The sequence below is a fragment of the Palaemon carinicauda genome, chromosome 38 (genome assembly GCF_036898095.1).
Source record: "Palaemon carinicauda isolate YSFRI2023 chromosome 38, ASM3689809v2, whole genome shotgun sequence".
Classification (NCBI taxonomy): domain Eukaryota; kingdom Metazoa; phylum Arthropoda; class Malacostraca; order Decapoda; family Palaemonidae; genus Palaemon; species Palaemon carinicauda.
Window position 1 is genome coordinate 43,926,188 of NC_090762.1, and position 17,934 is coordinate 43,944,121.

Here is a 17,934-nt window from a genome sequence, read left to right on the forward strand (position 1 = left end):
TTATTCACTGGGCGGCACAGGTCCCTCGCCCAGAAATAGATTTTTCCTACGTCAAAATCCCTTATATATATATATATATATATATATATATATATATATATATATATATATATATATATATATATATATATATATATATATATATATACATTTATATGTTTACTTCATTTGTTCATTTATTTAGTTTTGTTTTATTATTTAAATGGTGTGGATATTTCCACATTCGTTAATATTGCCTGCTTAGATGAATGGGAGAAGGTATCACTGTTGGGAGGTATTTGTTTTCAAAGCTATATGTGAGAGTATTGGATGATCTCAGCCTTCCCAAAGATGGTTTGAACCTTTTTGGCAGAACTACTCTCAAGGGTTGGGTCATCGGAACCCGGGGGGATTTAAATCCTTGAGGTGGGACTCTTGGCTTCTGGCTGGAAGCCCATCATTACAGATATGGGGAGGATGATTCCATATTTTCTTGGTCTCAGTCCTAACAGGCGTGTTTAGCTTACACCTGTGCCTCTATACCTGTTTTGGTGCTATCCTTCGGGTAGTGTATGAATTGGATCATCTGGGAAGTATACTCCCATTGTGCCGATGGTGGAGAATGTAAATTTCCTGTCTGACGTGTGATACTTTCTTGAAATTCTCAAGCAGGTAAACGAACAAAACAGCCAACAAATTCAAAAAGAAAATCCCACCCTTAACTATGGACCCTTCTAACACTGACTTCCCCATCCCCGGCACTGTTGACGATCTATGCCAATTTAATTAGGGAAAATTCTGTTGATAACCTCGGAACTGGAAAGGACCATTTTAATAATATTTCAAACTTGAGTAATTTGGGTAACACAAAGAAATTTCAAATCCTTCATGTTACCCAAATTCCAATAGAGACAAACTATGATAATCTGTATAAAGCATTTCAGTGCTATGGATGTATAAAAAAAATAAGGATGAAACTAGAAGACGAAAAAATGGGATTCATGGATATCTTACAGTAGTTATGATGAAGCGTTTAAAACAATAATTAACATGAATAATACTAAAAATTAATAACTTGAATGTCATGGCTGCTCTTTGCGATAAGGTACCAACCGATTGGTTGGAAAAAGACGCTGATTTAGTTATGCCTTCTCAGAGAAAGCCAAAACCACCAATGTGGCTTGTATCTTAATCAAAGGGGGTTACAGGAAATTATTTCAAAATATGCAAATTAATTCAGAAAAAAGTAGGAACTATTGCACTGGGAGATATATCTCGTTTTGGAAAAAATAGTCTCCTTATCTATGCCAAATCTAGCACACAATCTGTAATACTGTCCAACCTAAAAACAACTAATGATATCAAGTTAGATGTCAAACCTCACCTAAATTTTAGTTACGGAAGGGGAGTAGTTTTTAACAGAGATCTGTATGAATTTACAGAGGAGGAGATACTGGCCATGGTTCCCCTAAATATATGGAAAGTTCACAAAGTCTCAGGTACATCAATGATTATCCTTACTTTCCAGGATGCTGATGTACCATTCTATATTACTATTAAAAACTAAATAATTAAAGTACGACCATCCAAGCAGAGGCCACTGCAACGCTTCAATTGTTTTAAATTTGGACACCCGTTTAAAGTTTGCAAAAATCAGAAAATGTGTGGTATTTGCTCCAAATCGTACCATGGAGAATGTGCACTTGAAGTCAGATGTTTAAATTGGAACTCGAATCATGAATCCACAGACAAGAGCTTCGAGCTGTATAAGATGGAAGAACCTGCCCTCAACAAATCTCATTTAGAACATGCCAAAAGACTATTAAATAAATCAAATAGCTATGCTAAGGCATTAAAATTAAGACCCCCTAGTACTGCTAATAGCTCTAGAAAAAGAAATATGCCATCTGATAAAATGTCAAATGACGAGGTGAGCATATTACCTCCTGAGGCTTTACCACGGTGTATCAACAAAAACTAGTACAAACCTCAAAAACCATATCCTTGTCTGATTTGATGGAGGTTCCACTTGGAAACCAGCTTACCTGATGCACCTATAGTGGAAAAGGGAAAAAAACCTAGAATCTCACCATATATTAATTATAAAAGAGAGAGACCTCCATCTCTCTCTCTCCCCCCTCCATTAGAAACATTAAAGTTATGACATCAAATAAATTTGATGCTTTGTCTGTTGATGTTTCTAATGAAACGGAAAATAAATTGAATAAGTCGGAAATTCAAGTTGAGGTCCACCATCTGCCTCAACAAATAAATCAAAAGGACAAAAAGAAAAACAGAAATGTAAAACCCAACATATCAAGACCATCTCTGAAAAAACCCACAGTTAATAATGTTAGATTAAAAACTTCTAATGGGAAGACCTCATCCAAGATGTCTTCCAGAAATAATCCATAGTTTTCTCCTCCGTTTTGCAATGGAATTGTCAAGGTTTAAGGGCCAAATATTAAGAACTTAAGCTCTTAATTTATGAGCATTCCTCCATACTTGTATGTCTGCGGGAAAGTAAGCTTGATGTTAATACTCCTTGTCCTTGAGAGTATGTTAGCTACAGAATACCATATAATCAACAAGCTGGGAGCCAGGGCGGAAGTCTCATGTACGTTTGTCAAGATGTTTCCCAAATACCTTTGTCTATTCGTACTCCCCTGCAGGCAGTGGTTTTACAAATTGATATAGGGAGAAAATTTGCAATATGCTCTCTGTACTTACCTCCAAATGATAATATTTTTTATGTTAATTTATTAGAGGTGACTCATTAACTCCCTCAACCTTTTCTCTTACTGGCGGATATGAATAGTAGACATGCTTTATGGGGTGACGTTTTAGCAAACACACGGGGAAATATTATATCATCCATTGTGGAAAATGAGGATGTCGGTCTCCTTAATACAGGAGAGACCACACACTTTCATGTCCAGACAGGTACGTTTTCATGTATTGACCTATCAATCGCAAGCTCTAATTGCCTTCTTGACTTTGATTGGAGGATATTAGATGATTGGCATACTAGGGATCATGCACCAATAATCATAAACACCAACAATTGTCCACCTTTACAGAGATTGCCGCGATGGAGTCTTGACAAGGTGGACTGAAATAGATTTCGTGAGCGAAGTGAAATTGAGGGAAATGCAGAAAAGTTTGAAAATATTGATGATGCCACAGACTTACTGAATGGAACCCTTCATACAGCAGGAGTTAATACAATTCCTAAAACAACTGAGTTATTCAAACGACGACCAGTCTCCTGATGGTCTTCAGAACGAACTACCTTACACAGAGCCACAAGGTCTTTTAACTCCATTGTGTAGATGCCATACTGAGGAGAACTTAATTATATACAAGAAATGTAGAGCAGAGTTCCGTCGGGCCATGAAAGAAGCTAGGCGCCAGTCATGGGTGTCTTTTGTTTCCTCCATTAATAGTAGAACACCACCATCTTCTGTAAGGAGAGAAGTAAAAAAGATAGCAGGCAAATTCACCCCCAACCCACCACCAGTGTTGAGGGTGAATGATCAGTATGTGACAGGAGCAACTGAGTTCAGCAATGTCCTGGCTGATCATTTCTCAAATGTATCTTGCATGTGTGAAACGGCTCCAGGTTACCAGTTTAGGAGCATTGAAGAAAAGAAAATTTCAAATTTTGCAACATTAAGGGAAGAGTCATGCAATTCTCTTTTTATTGAAAGAGAATTTGATTCTGCACTTGCTACGCGTAATGACCCCTGGACCTGATGGAATTCCATATGCTGTGATTAAACATGTACCTGTTAATACCAAGTTATTCATTTTATGCATTATTAATAGAATATACCATGATTATAGTTATGCAAGTGTTTGGGAACTAGCCATTATTTTAGCCTTTTTAAAACCCGGAAAGAATAAGTTTTTAGCTGCAAAGATCATGGAGATGATGGTCAATGCAAGACTGATGTGGTACCTGGAAAAGAAGGTTATTTTATCGGCCATCCAGTGTGGATTCGGGAAAAGGCACTCAACAAGTGATGTGTTGATATGACTCGAGTCCTCTATTTGTGAAGCCTTTGCTTCCAAACAGCACCACTTAACAGTCGGTTTTTACCTTGAAAAGGCATATGACTGCATGGAGATATGGTATACTTAAACCATTTATGAATTGGGATTACGAGGAGGGCTACCATTGTTCATTCAATCATGTTTCTTCAAGTGAGAGTGGGGGAAACCCTATCAGAGAGGAAATGTCAGGAAGGAGTTCCCCAGGTTAGTGTGCTAAGTGTAACCATATTTGCACTAGCCATTAATGGGATATCCTCAGTCATTCCTCAAGACATTCTCTAACCACACTATTTGTTGATGATCTCTCCATATCATTTTCTGGAGCTAGAATGACAATGGTTGAGAGAAAACTACAACTCGCAATTGACAAAATTATTCAGTGGGCTGATATGAATGGGTTTAAGTTTTTCTTCAAGCAAAACTACTGTTTTCCATTTCTGTCTTATTTGGGGAGTACATCCAGACCCTGATATGTACATCAAAAGTCAACAGATTCCATGTTCAAGTGGAGCAAGGTTTTTTAGGCTTGATATTTGATTGCAAGTTGACATGGGTTCCTCACTTGAAATCATTAAAAGCAAAATGTCTTGATTCCTTGAGTCTTTTAAAAGTTTTGTCCTATACATCATGGGGAGCAGACCGCAAAACTATTTTAAAGTTATACAAGGCCTTAATTTTTGCAAAAATTAGTTATGCGTGTGAGATATATTCCTTAGCCACCCCAAGTTGACTAAATATTTTAGATTCTATACACCATACTGGTATCAGATTGGCAGCAGGAGCATTTATAACTTCGCTTATTCCAAGCCTCCTTGTTGACGGCGGAGAATTACCGTTAGACTTTTAATGAAAGTCTTCTATTATTTAGTATTGGTTTAGGTTGCAAAGTCTTCCTAATTCTTTAGCCTGTCAGTCTGCAAGCTTTGTAAAGCACTCAACATACTTTGAGATGCACCCAAAATCCCCTCCACCTTATGGTTTTTAGTGAAGCAACTGATAGACAGTCTTGATACAGTTAGAAGTAAGGTGATTCCATTTAAAGTAACATCAATGCCTCCATGGAAATTACCAGAGGTATCTTTTTGTAAATACTTTATTGGAGTTAAAAAGAATATAACTGACATAGAAGTCAGGTCTCTTTTTATGGAACATGTTGCAGAATATAAGGAATTGACTTTTATATATACTGATGGCTCCAAATCCGATGCTGGCGTTGGATTTGAAGTATATAGTAATGCTTTTAATTGTAGAGGTTCACTCCCTCCAAGAGCTTCCCTATTTATGGCCGAACTATACGGCATACTAACAGCTATCGAGAAAATAGCATTACAAGACGAGGGCAATTTTACCATTTTTAGTGATGCAAGAAGTGTCCTACAAGCTTTAGACATTATTAATTCCAATAATCCTTTAGTTTTAAAGATTTTAGAGTGGTTTTTAATTATTGGTATGAAAGGTGTAAGGGTTCAATTTTGTTAGGTTCCGTTACACGTAGGTGTGTCTGGAAATGAGAAGGCAGATTCACTGGCCAAGAATGCTGCAACTGAGTTACTACCAAGAAGGTATGCCATTCCTAGTAATATTTTTTTTACCTGCTGTTAAGAATTTTGTTAATAGTAATTGGCAACGGCATTGGGATAGTTTACTTGATATTAAGATGAAAGAAATAAACGGATTTTGAAGCAAAGCGAAAAATCTATTTTGGGGAGAGATGGCCATGTCATCCTGATGTAAGGTTCCTTTAGGCAGCTTTCTAAGAGATATTTAGCTACAATGATACTTCCAGAGAATTGACCATAGGTCTCCAGAATTTTAACCCCTGGCGCGATTATCCTTAAAATTTTTCTTAAGGATATCACATAATATCAGGGGACGTATATCTTGATACGACACATGGCAATCTTCACCCCGAATAGAGTTTTCGCTCTGAGGGGGAAGAGTGGCAAAATTGAAGGGGAGCTGTCATCAAGGTTACCCACTGGATCCCCTTCCTGTACAACTACAGGTTCCAATATGGCTACCCATTCCTTATAGCAATTTAAGCATGGTGCTACTGATAGAGTAGTTTCGGGTGGGGATTTTTATATAATCCTTTTCTTAGAAAAGGAGGGTGGGTCCATCAGGACGACATGGCCATCTCACCCAAAAATAGATTTTTCGCTTTGCTTCGAAATCCGGTTTTTGGGCTCAAGCCATGTCGTTCTGATAGAAGTTTACCAGAGAATTACTTGAAATTACTGTATATGTGGGTTTGTATAAGTTCCTCAACCTTGGGTCAGCTTCTATATGGTCGTCCAGACCACAGAGATATATGACGATACCGTTATACATCATCACCACTAAGCATGGAACAATGTTAGGGCTTCCTGCCCCCTGCAGGGAAATGTCGTACTCGACAGTAGAAGCAACAAGGTTTGTATTCATATAGGAACAAATCTAGATATCATTCAGATCTTTGTTCATATATATATAAGTACCCTCAAGCATGAACTTTACTTAGGAAAATAAGTAAAAAACTCTGTCTAATTTTATTTGACTACATTTCGGGCGAATAAGACGCAAATACGCATTTACATTTATTGAATAGCCAAATTAAATGTAACAGATGTTGTATTAAAATGTAACAATAATTTCATACATCCAACATATGAAAGATAAATATTTTTTCTACCTGAAAGGGAAGAAAAATTATAAGCCACTCCAAATCAGTTGAAAAATTATTGTGATAATTTTACTGTACATGTTGGATAATTATCAACACTGCATACAAGTGTACACATGGCACTGGTGTCCAACACTGCATACAAGTGTACACATGGCACTGGTGTCATTTGTATAATTCTGCACCTATAAAGAACAGTCCTAGTGTCACCAGGGTGACACTTAATAGAAAGAATATTGCACTGCAAGGTGTCAACACCTTTCCACCCGAATTGAAACAGTCCCAAACATTTCACTGTTCATCGCAGCACTAGACGACAGGTTTCACAACACTACCTGCCGCCACCACAAAATGTTTTAAGGCGTACACTTGCTTCGCATAATGTTTATAGTAGACTCTGGAGGATTTCCAACTAGTGTATGAGTGGAGTCGCTCAAAGTCCATATACTGAAAAAAGTTCAGTGAGGAAGCAATCTTTCTCGGATCATGACCTGTGGGTGTACTATCAGGATCCGCTCTGGGAATGAAGTAGGTGAGCTTCGCCCTCAGTTGTTTTAGGGATAAGTTTGATTCTGAGGTTTCGCCTTTGAAGAGCTGTCCTCCCCTGAAGTCTGAAAATCTTCGAAGATAGACCTTTAGACACTACTGGACACAGAGAAACATCTTCCTTCAGAGGGCAGATTCTCCAGGGACCCCACCTTTTGGTGGGTAGCTCATTTTTGGCGAGAAATGTAGGATCAGGAAAGAGATTCAGTTCTCCCACTTCTGTGAACTGAATATGGCCCTCGTCTCTTGATAGGGCTACTATTTCACTAACTCTAGCCCCTGAGGCTATATCGAACGGGAATATCACTTTTTGTGTTAGATCCTATAGAGAGCAATCTTCATTGTTCAGGGTTGAAGCATAGTGTAAGACTTTGTCAAAAGACCATGAAATGGGCTTCGGAGGGGCTGCTGGTTTAAGTCTAGCGCATGCCTTTGGAATCTTGTTGAAGATTTCGTTCGCCAGGTCCACCTGGAAGGCGTATAGAAGAGGTCTAATCAAGGCTGACTTATACGTAGTTATCGTGGTGGCAGCCAAGCCTTGTTAGTGGAGGTGGATGAAGAAGGACAGGCAGAAGTCTATAGGGATTCTTTTCGGCTTCTTTGCTTTAACAAAAGCCACCCACTTCTTCCAGGACGATTTGTATTGTCTTCTGGTTGACTTTGACTTGTATTCTTCTAGGAAGTCTATACTATCTTTCCAGATCCCAAATCTTTTCTTGACTGCTAAGGCGAGAAAATCATGAGATCCGTGTGGATGGTTACCGATGGGGGAGGTGGTTGTAATGGAACGGTCCTTGTTAGGCTCTTGACCTTCGACCACGGCTTGAGAAGTGATCGTAGCAAGGTCGGTACAGGTCTCTGTAGATCTCTTCAAGCATTTGATGCGTATCTTCTCCAGACTCCTGACGAATCTTTCAACTGTGCTCTTAGCACTGAGTCTGTTACTGCTGCAAACTGGAGAGAGCCCAGTACTCTTTCCTGTTGGCGTCTTGAGATCCGTCGGATTTCAGTAGTCCCTTGACAGAACCCGCGATCTCTCTCCCCTTCTTTGGTTGAATGGAGAGGCGGTGTGACTTCAAGTTCCAATGGATTCCCTGCCATTGAAACTCCTGCGCTGGAGAGAGGCGAGACTTTTTGTAGTTGATCTTGAATCCCAGATGTTCCAGGAACTGCATCACTTTCTTGGATGCTTGCAGACAAGCAGTCTTGGGTGCTTGCAGACAAGCAGTCTTGGGTGCTTGCAGACAAGCAGTCTTGGATGCTGCCCACACCAGCCAGTCGTCCAGGTATGCTGCTGCCTGAACGCCTTCTAGGCGTAGTTGTTGTACGACTGCGTCCGCAAGTTTCGCAAAGATCCTTGGGGCCATGTTTATTCCGAAGGGCATGGCTCTGAAGACATACTTTGTCTTCTGTAACTTGAATTCTATGTAAGAGGAGAGGGAGCGGCTGACTGGAAGGTGCCAGTAAGCATCTGCCAGGTCTATTGAGACTGTGTACGCCCCTTTTGGTAACAAGGTCCTGATGTGTTGAAGGGTTAACATCCTGAACTTGTTTTCGATGAATTTGTTGAGTGGCGACAAATCTAGAATGACTCTGAGTTTGTCCGAGTCCTTCTTGGGAACACAAAACAGCCTTCCCTGGAATTTGATGGACTTTGATTTCCTTATAACCTTCTTGTTCAAGAATTCTAAGGTGTATTCTTCCAGTAAGGGGGTGGAGTGTTGGAAGAACTGAGGAAATGAAGGTGGAGATCTGTTCCATTTCCATCCTAGTACATTTTTTATTAGGCTGTGGGCCCAGGGATCGAAGGTCCAATGATCCCGAAAGTGTTGGAGTCTCCCTCCTACATGGAGCATCTCATTGTTTAGATGGTCTTGAGGGCTTGCCACCCTGACTGCGTCCTCCCCTTCCTCGTGAGGGGTTTCTTGAGGAGCCCCATTGAGATCCTCTTCCTTTCGTAGTGATGTGCCTCTCAAACCCTGGGTTGAAGGCTGGTGACTGGGCTACCAGCTGTTGAGGCACCATCTGGAAGGTGGTCTGTGGTTGGGCGACCACCTGGGGCATCGCAGTCATGGTGACCTTGGGATGTTGCTGAGCTGGCAGAGAAGGTAGACGAGGCTTCTTTGTCTTCCTCTTTGGTTGGGGACCTGCATCCGGGGAAGACTTCCTCTTTAAGGAGATGCCCCGCTTCTGGAGAAGGTTCCTATTCTCCGTGGCAGCTTTCTCTACTACTTCTTCTTGGACCACTTCCTTTGGAAAGAAGTCCTTACCCCAGATACAGGAAGTAATCAGCTTCCTGGGTTTGTGTTTCACAGTTGTACTGGCGAACACGAACTCCCTACAGGACCTCCTGGCCTTCACGAAGGCGTACAGGCCATGTGCATCTTGGCCAGGACCGTGTACATATCTGGGGTGCTGTTATTGCCTGCACACATCCCTATGCAGTTCTGGAGGGAAAGGGAGGCGGCTAGCCTCCTTTGTCTCTTGCTCCCTTCGCAAGAGAAAGTCCGATAGCTTCGGCAGGTTCTTCCTGAACTGCTGTCCCGCAATATCTGCATCAAGTTTTCCTACTGAGAAGGTTTGGTAGACCTCCTTCCATTCCTTCTCATCTGTGGGCAAAGCCAGTGACAAAAGCCTACACTCCTTTTGTGTAGGACATGGTTTGCCTACATCAGCGGCCTCAGAAAAGCCTTCGACATGAAGGGGAAGGCTCTCGAAGAAGGAGCAAGAAAGGTAGGGTGTTTCTTGCTCAGTGCAGAAACTCGCGAGGTAGTGTATCCTGCCTTCTTCAGGCTACTCGTCAAGAGAGCCTGTCCCTTGTTGTGGTCTAATACCATGACCTCCTTTGGTTCCGTCTCTTCTCTCAACGCTGGCTCATTCTTCAGCTGGATGAAGCACTCAGGATAAGCCGCAAAGTTAAGCCAAAACTCAATGTCGTCCAGGTGGACGGCTCCCAACTTCTCTGAGATGTAGAGTTTGCCATTAGTGATCGGCATAAACTCCGCGTACCTCCAGGGATTGGTCTCGGAGCAGGGTGGCAGGTCCTTCACTTTGGGTTGCTTGTAAGACCCTCGGGAAGTGATGATCCGAGTCGCTTCGCGGAATTCTCTCGTAATCTTTTCTTTTGTCTACGTTCTCCTTATGTAGACTTTCCATTAGAGTGATAATGTGGGCCAAAACTGCATGACCCATTGAGTCTAATGGAGGGGTAGGAGCCGAAGATGTAGACGGTGTCGGTTCTACTGCCGGCACAGGCAGAAGGGGCTCCTCCGCTTCTGTCGAGTCGTAGTCCTCATCTCCTCCGGGTGGTAGAGTAGGCTCTTCCTCAGGATCATCTCAGAGAAGATCCTTCTCCATGTCTGTGGACAATTCAGACATCCTTTCCTCCTGGTGGATATCCATGCCTTGCAAGGCTTCACTGAGATCAGCCTCGACTGTGATCTGGACGCAGGGAGACCCGGGTACGACGGCTTCAGCTGTTGCCTTAAGGAACAGTAAGCTTTGCATCCTATCATTGTGGAGGTACGGTCCAGGAGAGTTCTTTTGGAACCTTCGTACCCATTTCCGAAGCTTCTCACGTGCTGCATCCCTCGACTATGTTGACTTGGGGTCGCCGAAACCCTCGGTCACCAAGGCCGAGCAGACGTTACAGTCCTTGGGGTCCCAATACCTCAAGGTTTTTCGGTTGTCACTACGCAGGCGGCATGAGACCTGCACATTGTGTGACAACAAAAGTTCCTACTTTTGTGGTTATAGTACATCACCTCACATTTCAGTTCCTGGTCCTCCTGTAAAGAAAGGAAATTGAAATGAGTATGTGGTAATTTATCACACTTGATAACTTAAATGTTTTCTCATGCAAGAAAATTTTGGTATTATCTCAACCATTATAGCTTAGGATAGTAAGCTAGAAAGGAAATAGGAAAGACACATACTTGTGCTTCCTGTCCAGCCCATTGCTGTGATCCCCCTCAATATTGATATAGAATTTCCTTATTAAGGGAAAACTAGAGTAGAAGGGTTCTAACTTCTAGAGTTAAAATTAGTGCATACTAGCACTTACCCTTTCATAAAAGAGTATTAATATTGTGGGGAAAATAGGATCTGATGACTATTATTCATCAGTGTATTGAAGGAATACTTCACTTCAATATTATGACTGGTTTCAACAATGGACTGTGAAAGGATACACAGGGTATGGTTGAAAATATAAACTACTGTATAATATATACTATAGTTATCTGTTTTCAGTATGTACTATACTGCAGAAATACTGGCTACTGTATACAGTGAACCCTCGCTACTTCGCGGTTCGACCATCGCGGATTCACCACTTCGCGGATTTTTTCCATAACCCATATATATACAGTAATATATATATATATATATATATATATATATATATATATATATATATATATATATATATATATATATATATATATATATATATATGTATGCATGTATTTATGTATATATGTAGGTATGTATATGTGTATACATATAAATATATATATATATACACACACACACACACATAGGCCATATATATATATATATATATATATATATATATATATATATATATATATATATATATATATATATATATATATATATCTAAAGTAGGAAGATGTGATGTAGTTCTAAGGGAAAAGTATGGGAAATATGTCTGGGTAATAAGCAAAGCTCTACCTCCAGTTTGTTTCTACATTATGATCAGAGATTAATGTACAGTAAACAAAACATTGGTTGCCATTTTTTATCGTGCTTTTTAGCATGTTTAGGAAATGCATGATATAAAATCACCTTTAATATTTGTGCCTGTTTTAGTTTAGGGTACTGTAGTACATGCATTAAGTGTTCTGTACATTAAAGGGTAGTTTGTTAACAGTACTACGTACAAGGGAAGGTTTTAAAAGTCTGAATATACATGTTGAATAAATAGGTAAATATGGTGTCACTACTTCGCGGATTTTCACCTATCGCGGCCGCGACTGGAACCTATCTACCGCGATAAACGAGGGTTCACTGTAAGTATATACTGAAGTTCAGCCGGCATGTTGCCAGCTAGGCTAGTACCTGGCAGCACTAGCCGACACAGAGAGAGAAAGCATGGAGAGAAGGGCTACCTTATTATTATAGTTTAGTACAATAAATAAGGGTGTAGGTACTACTGTCCCTACTGCTTTCTTCCAGAATGAGGGTTCAAATGGAAGGGGGGAATGAATCATTCTAGCTTCCACCTAGCCACATGACCTGTTGCCAGCCACTGCCGGTTCCAAGGATGTGGATGGCAGTCCAAGGGAGGACTGAAGAACACTCAAAAACATTAGGGTCTCCCACCGCCAGCCGTCATGTCAGGCACAACCTTTCCCGGAGCCTTGCGTCCATAGGGGGAAGGTCATAGCGGCTATCAAGCTGCCTATGTAGGAGCCCGGCCGGCACCGTAGCCCACCCGGGAAGCGGTTAGATTGTAGAACACTGGCCAAAGACATGCGATGGCTAGGCTATCGCTAAAGGACAGAGAGGGGCAGGGAAAGGGTCTTGTGTGTTGTGTTGGGAGAAGGCGGCAGGGTTGTCGGCCATTCCAATCACAAATCAGAAACATCGTTTCAATATCAGCGCCGTCCTTGGCGGCAGAGGAATATCTATTCTTCAGCCCAGGACCTTGCCAAAACAAGACTTGTCTTCTAGACCGCAAGGGAGAAGGTGGCGGCATTGTACTACCACTTTGGATGCGGTCTAGGGAAGCTAGGCTTCCTATGCCTGCAACTGTAAGCCGGCAGGGGAGTGACTACTCCCCCGGCAGCCGAGTTGTCGGCAAAAAGACTGAATACTCTGAGTTACTGTCATAAAACCAAGCCGGGATGCTCGCCGGCAAGGGGGAAGACAAGAAACACTAGCCTAGGCAAGCAGGAGTATACTACTCTATGGCAAGACCAAGATAGGGTTGTCGCCTGATGGCGGCACTCAGAGGGAAGGAGGGTTTGCCCTTAAATCTCTAAAAGAGATGAGTATCGAATTATATAAATAATTCTAAGAGATATACTATCTCTTGTTGAATCGATAAAACGATACGCGAGGGTAAACGGAGATAATGTACGAAAGTATACTAAAGCACGTAGGCTATGTTAGCCCAGCGCGGGGCGAGATCTCGGCTACGCTATATCACCGAGACTAATGTATATGAACATTACATTGAAGGAAGAGGAAATATATATGCATGATCTTATCTTCACTAGTATAATTTTGCCTAAATAGCTATAATTCATTAAAGCTAAATAACAGAAACTTGGTTCTACTGACTAAATAAGGCATGTATGGCGATTGACAGTGTCCAAAATGGCGCCTCCGGTTACCGGCTACGCTCCGAAAAACACATCTAAATTATACTAATTTAACTGTGAGAAGGGAGCTAAAAATTGTACACAGGAAAGATTAAATACTCAACTTTCCAGAGGCAGAAGATGCTGGAGAATGGATGATAAATCCTCGAAAATAGCGATCTAGAACACAAGAGCAAGTGGGAGTACACCGTGCGTAATTCGCTACAAAACAAGGAATGGGTGGCTATATTGCAACCTGTAGTAGTACAGGAAGGGGATCCACTGGGTAACCTTGATGACGGGTCCCCTTCAATTTCGGCACTCTTCCCCTTCAGAGCGAAAACACTATTCGGGGTGAAGATTGCCATGTGTTGTATCAAGAAATATGTCCCTTGATATGCGATATCCTTAAGAAAAATTTTAAGGATACTCGCTCCAAGAGTTAGAATTCTGGAGACCTATGGTCAATTCTCTGGGAGTATCACTGTAGCTAAATATCCCTTAGAAAGCTGCCTAAAGGAACCTTCCATCAGGACGGCATGGCTTGAGCCCAAAAAGTAATGTTATATCTCCTTGGAGGTATAATGGGATACCCCAAAAGTGGGAGACTGCTCTTTGTCGTCTCCGTGTTGGTCACACTCGGTTGACACATGAGTTTCTGCTAAAGAGCCAACACCAACTGTATTGCGAGGACTGTTTGGTACTATTGACAGTGAGGCATTTGTTGACCGAATGCCCCACATACAGTATTGAAAGACGTAGATATCTGTTTGAGGCTTGAGGTGAGGATAGTAGGTTAATCCTTGCCAAGATTCTTGGACATGATGTGTCCTACCATGTTAGTAGTATTTTTAGCTTTATTTCAGAAGCAGCTCTTCTGAAAGATATTTAACTTTTAAAATGACACCTTTACTTCTTTTTTGGTTTTAATTGAATATCCTTTTATTTATTTATTTTTACAATAAACGATATCGGCATCAATGACCTTAGATGTCAGGATGCCAGAAAACCACAAATCAATCAGTCAATCAATCAAACTTGGTAATTCGTTTAGTGGCTGCAACCTCACCATTCTTGTGAGCTATGGAAGGGGGGAAGGTTGTTTAGGGGAGCCTATAGGTCTACCTGCTAAGTTATCAGCAGCCATTGCCTGGCCCTCCCTGGTCCCAGCTTGAATGTATGGTCAGTCTCTAGGGCATTGTCCTACCTGCTTGGCCAGTGTCACTTTCCTTTTCCTCTGCCATTCATGAACAGCCTTTAAATGAATCCATGAAACATTCAAGGGCAAAAATGGAAACGTAAAGGTTTTGGTAACATAAAATGACCACATATATACTCATACAACATCTCTTTGAAGCATTGTAAGACAAAATTTTAGACCATGAATATTTTTCATATTTTTGCATGCCTCTGACTCTTAATTATGGGAAAACTTTATTATCTTCAGTATCCTTTATAATTACTATAGGTAAGATGAAACATGCACTGAACACATATATACCCATAAAACATTTCTGTGAAACAGGTATGTCAAACATGTGGCAGATTTACTGTCAAAGAATGCTGCAGCTGCTTTGCTACCAAGAAGGCATCCCAATATCTGTGATAATTGTTTACCCAGCATTAAGAACTCGATTTATAGTAATCGGCAACAATATTGGGATAGTTGAAAATAAGATGAGAGAAATAATGAATGTTATATCCGCTTGAAGTATAAATTAATGCCCCGAAAGTGGGAGACTACGCTTTGTCGTCTCCGCATTAGTCACACTCAGTTGACACATGGATTTCTGCTAATCGGCCTACACCAGCTGTATTGCAACAACTGTTTGGTACCCTAGACAGTGAGGCATTTGTTGATGGAATGCCCCACATATACTGTAGTACCAAAAGAAAAGATATATATTTTTGAGGCTTGAGGTGAGGCTAGCAGGTTCATCCTTGCCAAGGTTGTTGAACATGATGTGTCATACTATGCAAGTGGTATTTTTAGATTTATTTCAGAAGCAGGGCTTTTGAAAGCTGTTTAACTTGTATAATACATCTTTATGGTTTTGATTGAATATTCTTTTATTTTTTATTCAAAATAAAAGATATCGACATCAATTACCTTAGATGTCAGGATACCAGATCAGACTAGTGTCACCATGACAAGTAGTTTCATGGATAGAATATTTATAAAAACACTATAAATGAGTTAAATTTTTTTTAATATTTCATGGGTATGTACCTGCGGCAGCTTTACAGTCTTTCCTCCGGGGATCACCAGTGTAGAACAACCAACTAAGGGAAGATGCACCTGAATGTTCCTACGTTTTAGAATCCTCCCTACTGTTAGAGGTATGTAGGGAAATAGATTTTATTGTTTTATTTTTTTCTATCATGTAGGTCTCAGAGTGGAATCTTCAGGGTCTACCAAATGATGAGCTGAGTATTCAAAATGGTCTGATCGTCACCAAAGCATCATGTTACCCTCTTCTTATCGACCCCCAGGGACAGGGGAGAATCTGGATAAAAAACCGAGAATCACAAAATGAGCTGCAGGTTAGTGGACTTGAAATATTAATCTAGAAGAAATTAGATTTTCTTAGTAGGTCAGGTCATTTCAACTTTGAAATGGGTAGCATTTTTTTTTTTATATATTTTGATAATTTGCACTTCATAATAGGAAGAATTCTCTTTCAATTCATTTTGAGAATTTTACTACTGTAATTTTGATTCATTAATAAATGTTTGGTAAATTATTAGCATTTAAGAATATTTTAAATTATTTTCAGGATTTATATATATATATATATATATATATATATATATATATATATATATATATATATATATATATATATATATATATATATATATATATATATATATTTCCTTTTTTTTTGCTGGATCTAAATATTTTGTGTATCATTTTTATTTTTGTCAAAATTTTACCAATCCCATCATTGTTGTTGTTGCAGCTGCGTTTGTTACTGTTTGTTGTTTTATGCTATCTTTGAATGAAAGGAATGACTTACAGATAACTTCGCTTAATCACAAATACTTCCGAACACATCTCGAGGATTCTTTATCTTTGGGACGCCCAATGATGATAGAGGATGTTGAGGAGGAACTTGATCCAGTTCTGGATAACTTATTGGAGAGAAACTTCATCAAGTCTGGATCGATCCTTAAGGTAAATGAAAGAGGCTTTTTTTCTTCTTATTGCCACTAAGAATTGTGATGAAAATTTAATAAAGTCAGAATAATAGTCCAATAGGGAAAGCATGAGAAGAATTTATATTAGATTGTCTAAACAATGGTCTTTTAACCATAAAGATTAAAAGACTTTTGATGGAGGAAATGCCGATTTTGGCCAATGGGCTGTGGAATCCCCAAGAATTTTCTTGTAAATTCTAGAATGAATAATTCAATACAACATTATTTACCTAATAAATATTGTCTTCCCTGCCCTGGACCAGTATATTAATGTGAAATACACAGACTCTGTCTATATGGGAGACCCATGGGTTCAGGCTCCATTACATTAATACTATATGAATTGGAAGAAAATGTCAATACTTTCCTAAGCTTTATTATAAAGCATCATAAAGGTAATGATTAAAATTATCGTGCATTGGCATTAGGGATAACATACCTCTAAAGTTTGATATGCCATAAAAAATGACAGTAAATTAACGATGACAAAAGTATTTTTACTAAACACAACATAGTTTTACATCGTAACATAAAAATGAGAGTTCAGGTATAGTAATAATTGTTTTAGCAAGACAAAAAAAAAAGGTCATTTTGTAGTTTGCCATAATCAGCTGATATGGAAAGCGTAGACAGTAGTATTAAAGCTCTTACAGAGAACACAATGGAAAAGGCACTGTATATTTGCTGTTTTTTTTTTATTTCATAATACGAAACTAATGCGTGAATATTATGTGCATTGTTAATAGATACAGCTAAGTAAAACAATGCTATTGGAATCCCGTTTATTTTAAGTACAGCTGTACATTTTGGCCACAATAAATTGACATATCTGTTTGATCAACAATGCAGTTGGCCGAACAGTACATACGTTCAGATTTTGATTTTTTCATTTACATATATGTAAAGACGTGTCTCCAGTAAAAGTAAGTCTTGGCTTTAAAGTATTCTAAGAGTGTACAACAGGATTATAAATGATAGAGGAAGCTTAAATTTATGAAAATAGAAAAAATCTGAAAAAATTAGAAATTAATGACAAAATAATATACCGTATTTACTTCGAGTTTTTCAGCTATCACAGTGTTCTTGGAACGTAAGACCTGCGATAGCCTAGGAAATAATGTATGTGTTTATGGACGTATGTAATACATGAAGTGAATTTCC

The 17,934-nt window shown here is 39.7% G+C and overlaps 1 protein-coding gene across 1 annotated transcript in view; it reads left to right on the top strand.

Annotated features, from left to right (window-relative positions):
* Positions 1-17,934, top strand: part of LOC137630593 (dynein axonemal heavy chain 5-like) — a 429,728-nt gene that overhangs the window by 331,074 nt on the left and 80,720 nt on the right. The window contains exons 50-51 of the mRNA XM_068362169.1: positions 15,961-16,116; positions 16,595-16,750. Of these exons, the coding sequence (XP_068218270.1) occupies positions 15,961-16,116; positions 16,595-16,750 (312 nt within the window). The remainder of the gene's footprint in view (positions 1-15,960; positions 16,117-16,594; positions 16,751-17,934) is intronic.